General features: G+C 44.2%; 1 protein-coding gene across 3 annotated transcripts in view; it reads left to right on the top strand.

Annotated features, from left to right (window-relative positions):
* Nucleotides 1–12,079, top strand: part of dgkb (diacylglycerol kinase, beta) — a gene marked incomplete at both ends in the record, with an annotated part of 45,806 nt that extends 33,727 nt beyond the window's left edge. For all 3 annotated transcript variants that reach the window (XM_079744455.1, XM_079744454.1, XM_079744456.1), the window contains 5 exons: nt 2,179–2,269; nt 3,361–3,556; nt 9,392–9,512; nt 9,829–9,889; nt 11,972–12,079. In XM_079744455.1, the coding sequence (XP_079600581.1) occupies nt 2,179–2,269; nt 3,361–3,556; nt 9,392–9,512; nt 9,829–9,889; nt 11,972–12,079 (577 nt within the window). The remainder of the gene's footprint in view (nt 1–2,178; nt 2,270–3,360; nt 3,557–9,391; nt 9,513–9,828; nt 9,890–11,971) is intronic.
* Nucleotides 12,080–14,472: the final 2,393 nt, after the last annotated feature.

Raw genomic sequence — 14,472 nt, 5'->3', positions numbered from 1 at the left:
AAGATCCACCCAATTCACCTTTAAAAACATCCTCATCTTCCAGGGAATCAATCAGTGTTCTGTTGGGTCAGCTGGCCGGCACAGCCCGGCCTGTCCGTCAGGCCGATCCAGGGTTATCCAGCAGTCGACCGATAACAAATGAGAATCAGATGCAGCCAATAGGATGCTCCTAATTACTTAATGAACAGGGACATAAGAAGGTGATTTGTTGCCACGGTGCTCTTGTTAGTTTAAGTGGAGAAAATCGACAGGATGGTCAAATGTTGTGCCTTATCTCTGTCCATGCCTAGGCCAACCACAAAACAACCAAGAAGACTCTTTATGCTAAGAGAGTCCAAAACTCACATTGCATTAAGCTTTATTTCACGCAGTTGTAAAGTTTTAAAATGTAGCTGTATTTGCTGTGTTCTGCCTATGGTTTAATTGTGAATCTTTACCACATCTCTTCACGCTACAGACAGGAGGAGGCAGAGGTCATCCCATTACGTGCCCTATGCTGTAAGACATGCAGCAGTGTGTTCAGTAGCGCAGGCCTTTATCCTCCTCCTGCACACATCCCCATCCCTCATCCCTGGACTATTGACCGTGTTGCACATTATAAATCAACGCGTGGTCCCACTACCTTGCAACTAGCCTAATGAAAGCTCATCTGTAAAAAGGCTAAATGGTCCTGACAAAATCCCTAATGAGTAAATCAATATTGCAGAGATTGTTGCTCTGCGTATAGGAATACATCCCTATGTGGGGCTCAGGGTCGGCCACGGCTGCCCCATTTTTTACCGAGCGCAGTTATGCATGTCAGCACTGTTGTCGTACAGGTTTACCCACCCCTCGGAGCAGGGGATGAATGGCTGAATGGTCTGCTGTTTCTTTTAGTCTGGGGTTTTCTACCACCTGTGTACCTCTGGGGGTGTTCTGCCATCTCCGTGTTTTCGCCGGTGGTTTGGTGATAATAGGAGAGTTATTTGTTGGTTTTAAATGTGATGTATGGTCACTTTTGTGAAAGATACATTGTGCAAAATGTAGGTGAGTTCTTAGTTGTCCGAGTTTTTCACCAATATTTTCTGCCATTCTTCCTTTCTTAACCTCTCTGCTAACACTCGGTATCCCCAGTGTGGGATGACCATTAACACATGCTCGAAATGTACCAGCGAGTATTGAAACACACCAGTGTTGTGACAATCCAATGTCAAACATGTTCATAACTAATCATCAATCATGCTCCATAAAATAAACCAAATACGGGCCTGTCAAAGTGTCAAGTCTCAAGTCTCCAGGATGTCTTAAATGCATCTTTATCCCAGTTTGTACTTTACTTGGAGACACCGCTGCCCTATTCTACTTCTAGTCTCTGTGACTCTGAGACACTTTGTCCCCTCAGCCGTCCTGGGGCAGATGGTGACTCACCATCGATCACCTGCCTTATCTGAGGGAGGGGCTCCTGCTACTGGGCGGCCAGGGGAGCAGCTCCCCAGTCCTCTGTTAATTGAGGGGGAGCAGGTAGATTAGCCTCTGGTGCCCCCCATACCGGGCCCCCGACGGTGGCCATGCGTGCCTGCAGACGATCCCCTATGCCTGACATAATCAGCTTACGCTGTGTCTTTATGACGCATCCACGGTGATTAATGGAGCGCATTATGCATTGACTGGGTGATTAATGAGCAGTAATTGTAATTGTTGTCAGTTGTTATAAGGGAGGGTATTTCCTGTAGTCCTTAAGTTCTAAGCGATGCCTGCTTAAGAAGAATAAAGTCTCATGCATGGTGAATATCGACCAAGAACGGCAGTCTACTTAGGGGCAGAATAGTCCACAGTGTTTGACTCCATGCGCAAAAGTTCTGTGTTCGATTCCAAATGTCCACAGTTTGTATTATGCAGGAATCATTGAGCAAGATGCCTAACTCCTACCCCCTCATTAATGCAATGTCTAACCCTGTCTAATAATAATAACATGTGAACTGCTTTGGATAGAAGGGTCAGCTAAATTACTAAATAGTAGTAGTTTGCCCTCCTATAACTGTATTTGTAAAGGCTCTCGTCAGACCGGGAGGTTGAAATGGGGAACAAAAGAGTGAAACACTCTCATTGGACAAGCTTTGGTTTTTGATGTGCGAGGGAAGAATGCTCTCCTGTTTCCTCCTGGTCCCTTTGCAACTTACCCCATGTCTTGTTTCCCAGAACAAAGAACAAACTGTGGTACTTTGAGTTCGGCACCTCCGAGACCTTCTCTGCCACGTGTAAGAAGCTGCACGACTTTCTGGAGGTGGAGGTAAATCGAAACACATGCTTTGTGTGTTTTTCTGCACTGTAAACCCTCATTGGGGATTAAGTAGATAAAGAAGATACACATGCTCGTTTTGGTTTTGTTCACCAGTTTTACAATTGTTCTTTTTGTTAACATGTGTGGAGCTCCACTATAATTGGACGTAGTTTCCATCTTTTTAAAAGTAACATTATCCATTAAATCGAATTGCAGCACAAAAAAAAAAAAACTAAAGAAAAATGTTTGGTTTGTTTAAGAGGACGTCGAGTTATTTACAGATATCACCTATTTTATCCAATTCCACGGTGGCGCTGGAGGCGTGTTGACGTGATAAGACGTGGTTCAGTCTCTCTCCGTGTCTCTCCACACCCCCGCCACACTCACACTGAACCTCAGCTTAACACACAGGCAATTAGCCCTGCGCGACCCTGCTGCGTGCGATATTGAGTGATAATGAAGATAGCGTCAATTCGATTCACCATCACCCCCCCGCAACCACCTCCACCACTCCTCAGTGCTGTCCACACAGTGCAGAGGTCTTTATTAATTAATGTTGGATGGGAACTTACTACTGGAAGGCGAGCTACCATTTACTTTAAATACTGATCTAAAAACAGATTGGACGCAATGGTGGAAGGAACTTGATTGATTCAAGGATATTTGCAAAATGGGGTCTTCCTGATCCAAGCTCTGTTAGAGGACAGGGATTGAAGGGGAAAGTGCTGGTTTTAACCATGACAGGCCTTTTAAAGTCAGGTTTTGTTGAAGGAACATTAAGATAATGTAAAGGATTTTTTAGGATTCATTTTTTATCCTTGTAAAGTTCCATTCAACTATGTATTTGCTGATAAAGAAGTGAGAGTTGACTGCCTTGATATTTAATCCTATTAAACGTTTAGAATACTCAATTAAATAACTAATAACTAAATACCTTTTCTTTAGTCAAGCAACCATGGATACGTTTTTGAATACATTTGTATTATGTGACCTTTTTCTTTGTTCTCTACTCCGTCTTTACCCTTCTACTTATCCTCTCTGTCTATCTTTCTGTCTTCTATCCATCTTCTATTTCTCTGTCGTCTATCTTTCTATGAAAGTGTGACGGCATCAGCTTGGACCTCAGCACCATCTCCCTTGAGGGCATCGCCATTCTCAACATTCCCAGCATGCACGGCGGCTCCAACCTCTGGGGTGAAAGCAAAAAGAGGAGGGTCAACCGAAGGGCAGCCAAGAAGGCCCAAGACAAGAGGACGACGGTGCTGGACCCAAAGGAGCTCATGTTTGCGGTCCAAGGTACCAGTTGTCACGTTTTGTTACGTAAGTGGGCAGGATAGTATAGTAGTTTACGACCCTGAGGTACTGGGTTTCGATCCCCAATGTATGGAGTCTACCTCCTTGAGAAAGATGCTAAAACCTCCTCCTGATCTTTATTCACATGTCTCTTCATTCGCTGGTATTCTGGTAAATGAAAACGTAGTAGTACATTTTACAAAATGAAAATAAAGTATTTTACAAAAAATAAAAATATCTCCTTTACATGGAGATCATTCCGCTGAATCAATTAAGTCAAGACCCCTTAGACACACGGGATGACTTGAGAATGACTTGGATGAAAAAGTGATCCTTCCAACATGACAATATGAACAATTGGTAGTAATTTTAGGAAAAAAGCCACTGATTTAAGCCAGATATATGGGCAGTTTTTCCTCCCTTCAGGCGTCGCTCCAAAGCCCCTCCCCCAAAACACATGACTAGTTCACTATCTTTAGCTTGATGTCTGCCCAGCCTTGTGTCAGACTCCGGTTATGTGAAAAGAGTGCATGGGCAGAGTGTGCGCAGGTAGGGCAGGTAGGCCAAATGAATGACCGGACGGATACCAGATGTCTTCATTTTTGATGTCAGAGCATTTGATTTTTAGATTGTTGTGCATTAATCCTTCTTTCCTACATTCACTGCATGTTGTTCCTAAACGGGCCCACAGACAGACAGATAGACAGACAGGCAGATGCACCGCGGCACGGGGCACACACACACACTAAGTTTCCAGCAGTGAGAGTTCCCGATCACGACCGCCTCTAAGGCCGTCGGCCGGCCGTGTCCTTGCTCACATATCAGCCATCGCGGACAAAGTTTGGGCCCATCCTTTTTTTCCACCTTGCACATGAATATTTCACCGGTGACAAGGTGAATCAGGGGCTTTGGTTGGTTTGGCTGAGAAAGGGGTGCAGCCTTGTCACTGGGGGCAGGCGTCCCCCCCGCGAGGTAATGGGCTGTGCCGGCGCCGGGCGGGCCGTTCTGTTAACAGGATCAGACTGCTGGGGGGTTGGGGGGGGGGGGGGGGGGGGGGCACACGGGGGGACCTCTGCCGTCACGTTGCCCGCGTTGCCCTGAAGACGTTGATATCAAAAGTAACACACGAATAAATGGATTAATTAATTAATGGGTGGGTGGATGATGGATGGATGGATTCCTTCATAAATCGTTGGGCGGAAAAATGGATGGATAAATGGATGGATGAAAAGATGCAATCTCCGTTCTTCTACGACCACGAGTCTTCTAAATCCGGTGAAATGCTGCCATAAGTTCTAATGACAGCCTGCAAGTTACACACAAAACATGGAGAGCACACGTACGAATGTGTTTACCTTGTGTCATTAAATGTGCCTTACTCCTAAGGAAATACCTTAACACATTTGGCAATTCAAGTGATAAATATCAAACAAGTGACAAGTCCATGAAATACGCTCTAAATGCACACAATGCATTTGGCCAAGTAAGTGATTGTTTGTGTTGATAGTTGAGTGTTGTTAACACTCTTGTTCCAGTCATTTGAAGATTGCCTTGATTGCCTTTTGGTGTGTGCCTGTATGTGTGTGTGTGTGTGTGTGTGTGTGTGTGTGTGTGTGTGTGTGTGTGTGTGTGTATGTTTGTGTGTGTGTGTGTGTGTGTGTGTGTGTGTGTATGTTTGTGTGTGTGTGTGTGTGTGTGTTGTTTGTGTCGTAGGTGTACTCAAGGTGAGACTGCTGACTTGTCAGATGATGTGTGAGGATGTATACCTGCCAAGCACGAATGCACAACCATGCATGTGTATCTATGTCTGCACCTATGTATGTAGATGTATATGTGTGTATGTGTGTGTGTGTTTGTGTGTGTGTGTGTTTCTCTGTGTGTCTGTGCGTGCATGTTTGTAGAAGCGCCCGTTTGGGTGTGTACATGTGTCCGTGTACATTCTTGTGTTGTGTGTGTGTGTGTGTGTGTGTGTGTGTGTGTGTGTGTGTGTGTGTGTGTGTGTGTGTCAGTGTGTACATCTGTGTGTATTTGCACCCATTTTTTTTTTATGTGTGTGTGTGCCTGTGTGTGTGAGGGTGTATGCGTGCATGTGTGCGTGCGTGTGTGCATGCGTGCGTGCACACACGCAGTGCAGTGCAGTGCAGCTTGGGGATAGACACCCTGACCTTTCAGGAGCTGTTAAACCGTCCCGCTGGTGACACCAGGAGACAAGCCCCTCAGCTGCAGGGTGAATTATTTAGAACGGGACTGAGGCTTAGAGGGGGAGGAGGGGGACATGGCCCATTAGGTTTACACTGAAGGATCAGGTCTTAAGCTCTACCTGCCCATCCCCTCCAGGCCCCCTCAGCTGCTCTGGGCTCCTCTCTGTATCACTGTGGACCACTCTATCGCCGCGCGATTTTGTTTTAGTTTATTTCCGTTTCTTGTTTGTTCTTTGGGTCCCTTTCTCTCTCTCCGGGTCCCATTCTTTCTCCCTGTCTCCCTCTCCCCCTAGCCTCTCTGTCTCTCTCTCCTTCTCTCTTTTCCTTTCTCCCAATCTCAGTATCTCTCTCTCTCTAGCTCTTTCTCTCTCTCTCTCTCTCTCTCTCTCTCTCTCTCTCTCTCTCTCTCTCTCTCTCTCTCTCTCTCTCTCTACCTCTCTGACTCTGCCTTTCTGCCTCTCAATTTCTCGACCCCAACCCCTCCATCCCTCGCTCATCCTTTTAATTGTTTGTAGGTCTCTCTCTCTCTCTCTCTCTCTCTCTCTCTCTCTCTCTCTCTCTCTCGCTCTCTCATGTCAGTTTGTTCAGGAGTGTCCCCTGTCACTATCTGTCTAACCAGACACATCAGTGCTGTGAATGACATCCATTCCTCTGGTCCGTTGTCCTTAAAGAGGCACAGGGACAGCACCTCACACAGTACTTAACACAACAACGACCTTATATGGAAGGATGAGACGTCATAAGGCACACACGTCAAAATGGTAATGACAAGACGCTCTGTCCAATAAGTTTAATTTGAGGTGTTTTGATACTCAATTATATGTCTGGGTGTGTGTTTTTAGAGTTTAATATTACTGTGAAACACCTTTGCAGTTCTATGGGATGTAACAGTTGTTTACCAGTCTGGTAAAAGCATATTATTGTTATTTCGGTCCTGATATACTGTAGTCAAATCAGGACGATTATTGAGGCCCTCACTATTATTTTTGATGGCGTTATTATTTTTCAGAGCACCTATAACGCCCAGTCTGAACTGTTAAAGGTAAACTGATTGTCTTTCTCTATACTAAGCATCTTAAGTAGAATCCACCTTTTTCCATTATTATTTTTCGATGAACTATAAATGAATGCATCATTTCCTTGTCTGACGACAGTAAGGGGCTTAAACAAAAAAAAAAAAGAATTGTATTTGCTACGTCAAAAGCAAGCAGTTGTTGACTGTCGATGTTGATTCACAATAAGAGAACAATTCTCTTTCATATAATTCCTCACGACATAGTGGTACAGTGAAACCTAGGGATACCTAACAATACAGGGATCATCAAACCTGTGAGGTACTGTAACCAGACCATACCCAAAAATGAAGACCAACGGCGTTATAAAGCCTCCCCTCATCTTCAGCCCTTTTAGTCTGTCCTGCGCTGACCCAGTGTTTATCACAATGTACCCGGGGGTCACACCTTGACTGCCCAAACTGATGGTCTTATGTTTTGGTATTAGCCTGCAAAAGGTGAAGGATTCGGTATGATCTCTCCCTGACCTTGTGGGGGGAGTAAAGGCAAGGCATGGCCTTTCTCACGGTAAGCTCTCCTGGGATTAGGCGGGAGCTACACTGAGCGTGAATGGGTTGCGTTTCGTCACGTTGCGTCGTGCTTCCTGACGACCTGCTCCGGAGCAAGGGGAGCACATGCATGAGATATAGAATGAACAACTATGAGTGCTCAGCTGTGGTTATCTATTATTGTGAACAATTACTGGTGGATTGTGCAAACAGTACATTTCTAGTCATTTAAAGGGCCAATGTCTTCACTGGCGATCTTCCAACCAAACTCACCTAAAGTCTCACCGGCGCGGGGTGCAAGATACACCCCACGCCTACACCCTGCTAGCGTCTGCTGCTCGTCTGACGGCTCAGTGAAGCAGCTATCATAGATCCTTGCGGCTCGGCGCAAGGAAACACGATGCAACGCAATGCTTGCGTGCCCGGTCCAGCAGGGGGGTCACACACAGTGTTTAGCCCCGGGCCATGCAGCATCCAACCCACACACACACACACACACACACACACGCACACAAACATAGATCACCAGGGAGACCCTGTCCGTCATACCTGTCAGCTCTGCGTTAGTGTGAGAAGGCATTCAGGGAGAGCAGCATTAAAGCCGAGGGGTCGAGAGACCAAGGGGTCAATGTCGGGGTCAATTTTGCTGTGTACACACACACTCATACTAACACACAGCGCACACACACATGCAAAAGAATCGTACACTGAGCTTTTGCTAACGTGTTTTTTTTATTGTTGTTCCATTTAACCTGGTGGAGGGGAGAGATGTGTCAGACACATGTCCGTCTCCGTGGTGACAGGGAATCATTGCAAAGGCAACATCCACACCTGACAACCCTACAGTGTGACACAGGGTCGCCACACAGGTCATTCAGGCTAGAAAAGACACACACGTGTGCACTCCAATACACATGGGACACACTCACACGTCCACAGTACACAAACACATCCATGCACGCAGACAAATACACACCAAAGGCATATGTGCACCTCAACAACACTGGCTACAATGGCGTACGTGACAGCGCTAAGTGCATAACCATGATCGGCCACTCCGCCTTAAAATGTGTGTGTGCGTTTGTGTGTGTGTGTGTGTGTGTGTGTGTGCGGCCAGCCGACAAGAAGCAGCTCCTTAGTTGGAGGAGGCTGAGTCTTCAATTGAGGGAGGGTAGGGGGGCGGGGGGTCCGCAGAAACAGATGGGCTCCGCAAGACGCAGGGCTTCCAGCCGGGACAAAATCAATGCTCATAACTTCAAAACAGAAGCCATATTAATAATTATAGTAACAGAAGATTGCTTTTGCGTTGCCGGTGCAATCTAATTAATAGCTGTTGTGTCTGTGGCACGTCGTTCGTGTGGCTTTCCTTCCCTTTTTCAGCGGAGGAATATTCCGGTGTTCAGGAGCGGAAGGCCAACCGCGGAGAGCCGCCGCTCTCCTTTTAGCTCGCTCTTATCCTCTAGTTAGTCCTGCTTTTCTGGCTCTACCTCTCGCTAAATTGTTTCCTCTTCTCCCCGTTGCTCCTCTTTCTTTTGCTCACACCCAGCCTCGTCCTTTCTTCCCTCTCTCCTTTCTTCTACCTGCTCCCACTTTTAATTCAAAATCAAATTGGCACTCGTGATGCTAAGCAAAGTTAACATTTTGAGAATTTAATGATTGAGCATATGTTGTTTTTCTTCTCTCCTTATAAGTGAATACCTTGATTTATTTATTATTTTTTAAATTTTGTCAAAGTTTGCTATGTACTTTTGCCAAAGTTAAACATTGGTTTACCCAGTTGAGTTTGTTATCACCTTGTTTAACTGTGGCTACTGTTAAGAGAGGGATTTGAGATCATTATATGTCTGCCCAGTGTCCACTTGGCACCTATTGCCCTTCTAACAATCTCTGGGAGAAAGGATCTGTGTTCCTACTCTTTCTTTCATTCGGATGGGGGAGATTTTCCTTGCCCTTCACAAGGCTCACAATCAGAGGCTGTCGTAAATATTGGGCCTCAGAAGCCCTTTGAAACACAGCTGGGACCCCGGTCAATAGTGACTTGATATCATCCATTGGTTCTTGTGTTTTTGCTTCCAGACATCTCGGACCAGCTCCTGGAGGTGGTGGGGCTGGAGGGAGCCATGGAGATGGGTCAGATTTACACCGGTCTGAAGAGTGCTGGGAGACGTCTGGCCCAGTGCTCCTCTGTAACCATTAGGTCGGCCTCACCTCCCACCCCTGACCCCTGACCCCTGTCTTACCACACACATCTGAGGCCTGAAGCAAAAAGAAAACAAACAAACAAAATTATTTACAAGAAACTATTATATCACTTTCCAATTCTGCAACCCAACTAATTCCTTCTTTCAAACCGCATCCACACAATGAGCAAGCCATCCAGGTTTACTTCATATCACAGATAACATCTACTTTTGACTATATAAATAGAGTAGAAGAGTCATTAGTTCGTGCGATATTCCAATATTAAAGATCCACTTCATAACCTTCATTTGTGTCTTGTTTGTAATCAACAGGACCACAAAGTCTCTCCCAATGCAGATCGATGGAGAGCCTTGGATGCAAGCCGCCTGCACGGTAAGGCGTCGAACACGCAACATGTATTCTGCCACACCATAGACGACAGCGAGACTGCAGATATTCAGGGAGTCGTGACGTTTGACTTACATCATAAGGAGCAAAGTAGTAGTAGAGTCTGTGCTAGACAGCAAATATATCAAACACAAACAAGCAATACAAATCGTTATGGATTGTTTTTGAGGCCTGCCTACTTTTTCTATTTTAAAATCTTCTTTTGACTAATCCAAATCCAAATTATATTCTAAAATGCCTGATCCTAAACAGTGAAAGAGCCACATCTCACCACACCTCTCTGGCGCTGTCTCCATGTCCTCGCTCCATCTTTTGAGTTAACACCGTGTTGCATCCCGGTTCTGCTCAGTAATCCAACTGAGACACTCGACACCGCGATCACATCTTCCTACCTTGTGTGTGTTTGAGCATCTGCTTCCACAAGTGGCTGTTTGTTTGAATGTGCTCATATTTTATCCCAAGAAACTCCTCGATTTGTGTTGATCTGTTTGGTTTTAATTACAATGCCAGCCCTGTGACGGCCTGGTGGATGGAGTGCGGCCCTGATTTGCATAGCGATCGCTCCCGCAACGTGAGAGAATCGGGATGCATGACAAAAGGAGTAGTCTGCCGAGTGCTCTTGTACTCCCATGCGCTGGCAGGAACATGACCGACGACCAACTTTGGGATCTGGCAATACATAATTGTGTTTGTTAAGATGATTTCCATGGCGAGTTATTCACGTGTGTTGCCGCAGAATTTGAATCAGCCAATCCGACAAAGGCCCTTAGAAAAACAACAGAGGCGAATGCACGGGGGGTGCAATCTAACTAATTATTAACAACAACAACGATGCACTTTACATTCCCTTGCATGCATAACACATTTGACACCATTAAGGCCATCTGTTGTTGGAGGCTTTCGACAGTTAACTAGGTCTGAAAGAGCTTCCAGAAAAAGACATCATCCAGGAGAAATGGCTTGGGTTGAGTTACGATGTTCCTCTATCATAAGTCATTCTGGTACATTGCTCCAGAACACATTACCACTAAACATGATGTTCTCTCTTTTATATTATTCTTTCCCAAATCAAATGAACTTTTCCTGCATGTAAAACCCTGTTTTTGTTGCGATGCGTATTGTGCTTGGAGACATTGAAGGGGAACACAGAGAATTATTTTCTTTCTGTTCTGTTCCCTACATATTTTCAAACCATCTTTAAAAGAGGTTGTTAGGTCTGTACAACAGATGTATACTTTTCTTTTACTTTTCTAATACATCATCCAGTCCACACAGGATGATAATTGGTGCTGATTCGGGGATCAAGTGTGTTGCACCAGCGATTACCTTTTGAAGGCAAAGAGTCCCTCGACTGCAAATGAAAAAAAAAATTCTGGCGACCACTTCATGCTCTGCATAATTAAGTAAGGGTGCATAATAGCAAAGCCTTAATGGTGGATGTCTTCTGTTCAATTGATCTCAAATGCTAACCTTAAACAGAAAGACTGGGATGGCAAACATGTCTTCTTTATAACCCTGTGATTTACAGCTCCTCACTGTTTTATATATAAACATAAAATAACATAACATGTTCCTTACTAAAATAGAATATGAATTATGTTATTATTTCAATCATGTATTATTATTTCCATACGTTGTTATTATTTCCAGCCTATTTACTGGATTGTAGTGCTGATAAAAAACTAAATATTGAACAGTATTGAAAACAGAGATCTGAGCGCTTATAGTTGGAAGACAGCATTGCATTCTCAATGCATTTTAAAAATATCCTCAAAAATAAGACTTAGACATATACTAAATACGAAATCTGCTGTTGTAGCAAGGATTTTCCTCAAACCAAAACACAACAGCAAATATGTCTTCCCTCTTGAACTATATCAAGACTAGTCCCATGGTGGACAACGTTGTTACATCACCCAACAGTAACTACAGGTCATGTCCTCTCTCTCTTAACAGAACAAGGCGCCCATGTACCCTTCAGCTATACTACCACCTCACACTAACTACTGCATATCTCTCTCTCTCTCTCTCTCTCTCTCCCCCCCCCCCCCCCCCCCCCCCCCCCAGATTCAAATCGACCACAAGAACAAGGCGCCCATGTTGATGGGCACGCCGCAGGGCACCGGCTTTTTCTCCTCTATCATCAGGAGGACACGCAGCGAGAGCAAAGACTGATGGGAGATTGTCTCGGGCAACGCTCTGAAACACCGGTCAAAATGTTAGCTACCCCCAGCTAGCTCTGAAGTAACAGCGCTCAGAAAGGCTGTGTCATCCACAGTGAATCCACCACAACTCGGATACAAGGCCACGGAAGGATGGGGACCGTATGGGTATTTATTGAGGGCATAAGCGAGCTACAGCCGGACACCCTGCCTCTGTTGTGAGGCAGTCACCGGGTGGAGGTGAGGTGTAGCGGAAGAGGCGGTGGCACATGGGTCGCCACATCACAACTTGGAGGAGATCTCTCTGTCACGCTTTTTTTTTTTTTGCTTTAACATGTGCAGTCTATGAATACGCTTTGGGAAGGGGTACAGTTTAACAATATAAATATACAGTTGGTATATATATATATATATATCTTTATTTTCAATGTTTTTTTGTTTTTTTTTCTAACCCTTTTTGATGGATTTCACCTTTCTCTACAAATGAGTAGATTGAGTAGACATATCTCCAGTTGCTGCTTGCTCTGTGTGAAGGGCGTGGTATTTGCCATGCAGGTCAGAGACATGTTATTCAGATTGAGGCGGACATGTTATATTTTGCGAGACTTTTGGGCAACATTGAGGGAAATATTCCAGAGGATTATTGACTGTTTACTGAAAAGTTTTTATAAAGCATGCCATCGTCTATTTTTTTGCACGAAAGATATATATGTTCGCTAGCAGTTGTGTGCACAATTTCTGTTGCATGGCAGGGCGAGATCTGTTATTGAACCCTGTGGATAATGAATAGATATTTGTCAAAAAGGTTATTGCCAGAATTTTTAGCAATGCCTTTACCAGAAGGTATAACCATATCACATCAAATATTCAGTTGATGGGCATTTTTTTATATTGGGTCCTATGTTTTAATAAACTGGCACTCAGGTATATTTTTATTTCAAGTTGATAAAAGTTAAAATGACGCAAAAAATATTAAATTATTTTACTGAGCGGCATCCTTAAAGCTGCACTTAGTCCCTATTTTGACTGAAGCCATCACTTTTTCCTCAAAAATATTTCACTAAAAGACACAGTTTTCTAACAAAAAGGGTAGAGGTGCTTGACATCATGTCCGCTCCACCCCTAACCTAAAGGCCTTCTATGACAGAGCTCAGCATTTAAATGAATCAACCATGGAAAATCTCCACAAACCAAAATTATTCACAGAGAGAAAGATATCACTGGGATGGGTTTCATTGAGTAAAGCTACAGTAGGCAATTTATTTTAGATTTGTTTAAATTCTCTATGCATACCAGCAGTTATGAAGAAATCATGTCTCTCACAAAAACAAAAAAAAACATTGGTAATTGTAGCCGTTGCAGATAAGCCCATCTAACCATTTCATTCAGCCTGAATGAAATGATTGGATGTCTACTTACCTACCTCCTACTGAGTGAACTTTGCCCTTGAAGTCATTGTGCAAGGGCCTGGTTTCTCCAAATTGCCTAGCCTAGCTTTAAGCACTCAATAATAATGCATCATGTGTTCACTAATTATGCACACTACCTTCAACTCCTGTTAAACAAAAGTGATGGCTGCATTGAAAAAGGGACCTGGTTCAGGTCCTAAGTGTAGCCTTTTGCGACCTCCCCTTCCCCCCTCTTGGTCATTGATTTGTCCCAATGTCTACCATTGAGTGCTTACAGTCTGTCGGGTATACAAGCATACATTAGCCCTTTAAAGACAGAGTACAAGATAGTTATTGACATATGAGTTTACAGGGAGTGAATCCTAAAAACAAATCGGTATTATCCAAGTGAGAAATTCCAGAATGAAGAAGTTGTGTGTGTACAACCATGAAATGATGTCTACTACCCCAACTACTAATCAATCCAATGAGTTAATGAAAGTTTTGTCTAAAAACAATAACAACTAGACACAAATGTTGCAATGTTATGTGCAATGTTAACACTGCTCACGTTTCAGTGCATAAGGTGAACTATTGCACACCAGCAGCTTCTCCTTCACCTCACATGAGGATCTTCTATCACCAGTGAGCACCGCCAATTCAAATGTTGTCTGAAGTTAAGTGTTTTCAATGTATGTTGAGACCTTTCCGCATGGAGCAAAACAACACACGTCCAAGGCACAACACGTTGGGCACAACACACCTTTTTTTAAAACTGAAATGCATCCCTGCATGCGTTTAAAGAACAACGTTTGGATTGATTGTTTTTCACTGTTTCAAGTGCCATGTGCCTGTCGAGGCTGACGTCTCTCCAGCCTCAGTCCCTCAACTTGTGAGCTCGAGTGTTTCTTACCGTGAAGCTGTATTTTTGTACACAACGTTGTTTTTAAGCCTGTTGCTACTCTCGTCTGAAGAAATTATAACGATGTGCTGTACTTGAGGGCCAAGTCCTAATTAT

Source organism: Pollachius pollachius, assembly GCF_949987615.1.
Source record: "Pollachius pollachius genome assembly, chromosome: 1".
NCBI lineage: Eukaryota > Metazoa > Chordata > Actinopteri > Gadiformes > Gadidae > Pollachius > Pollachius pollachius.
This window is presented reverse-complemented; position numbering and strand designations above follow the sequence as displayed.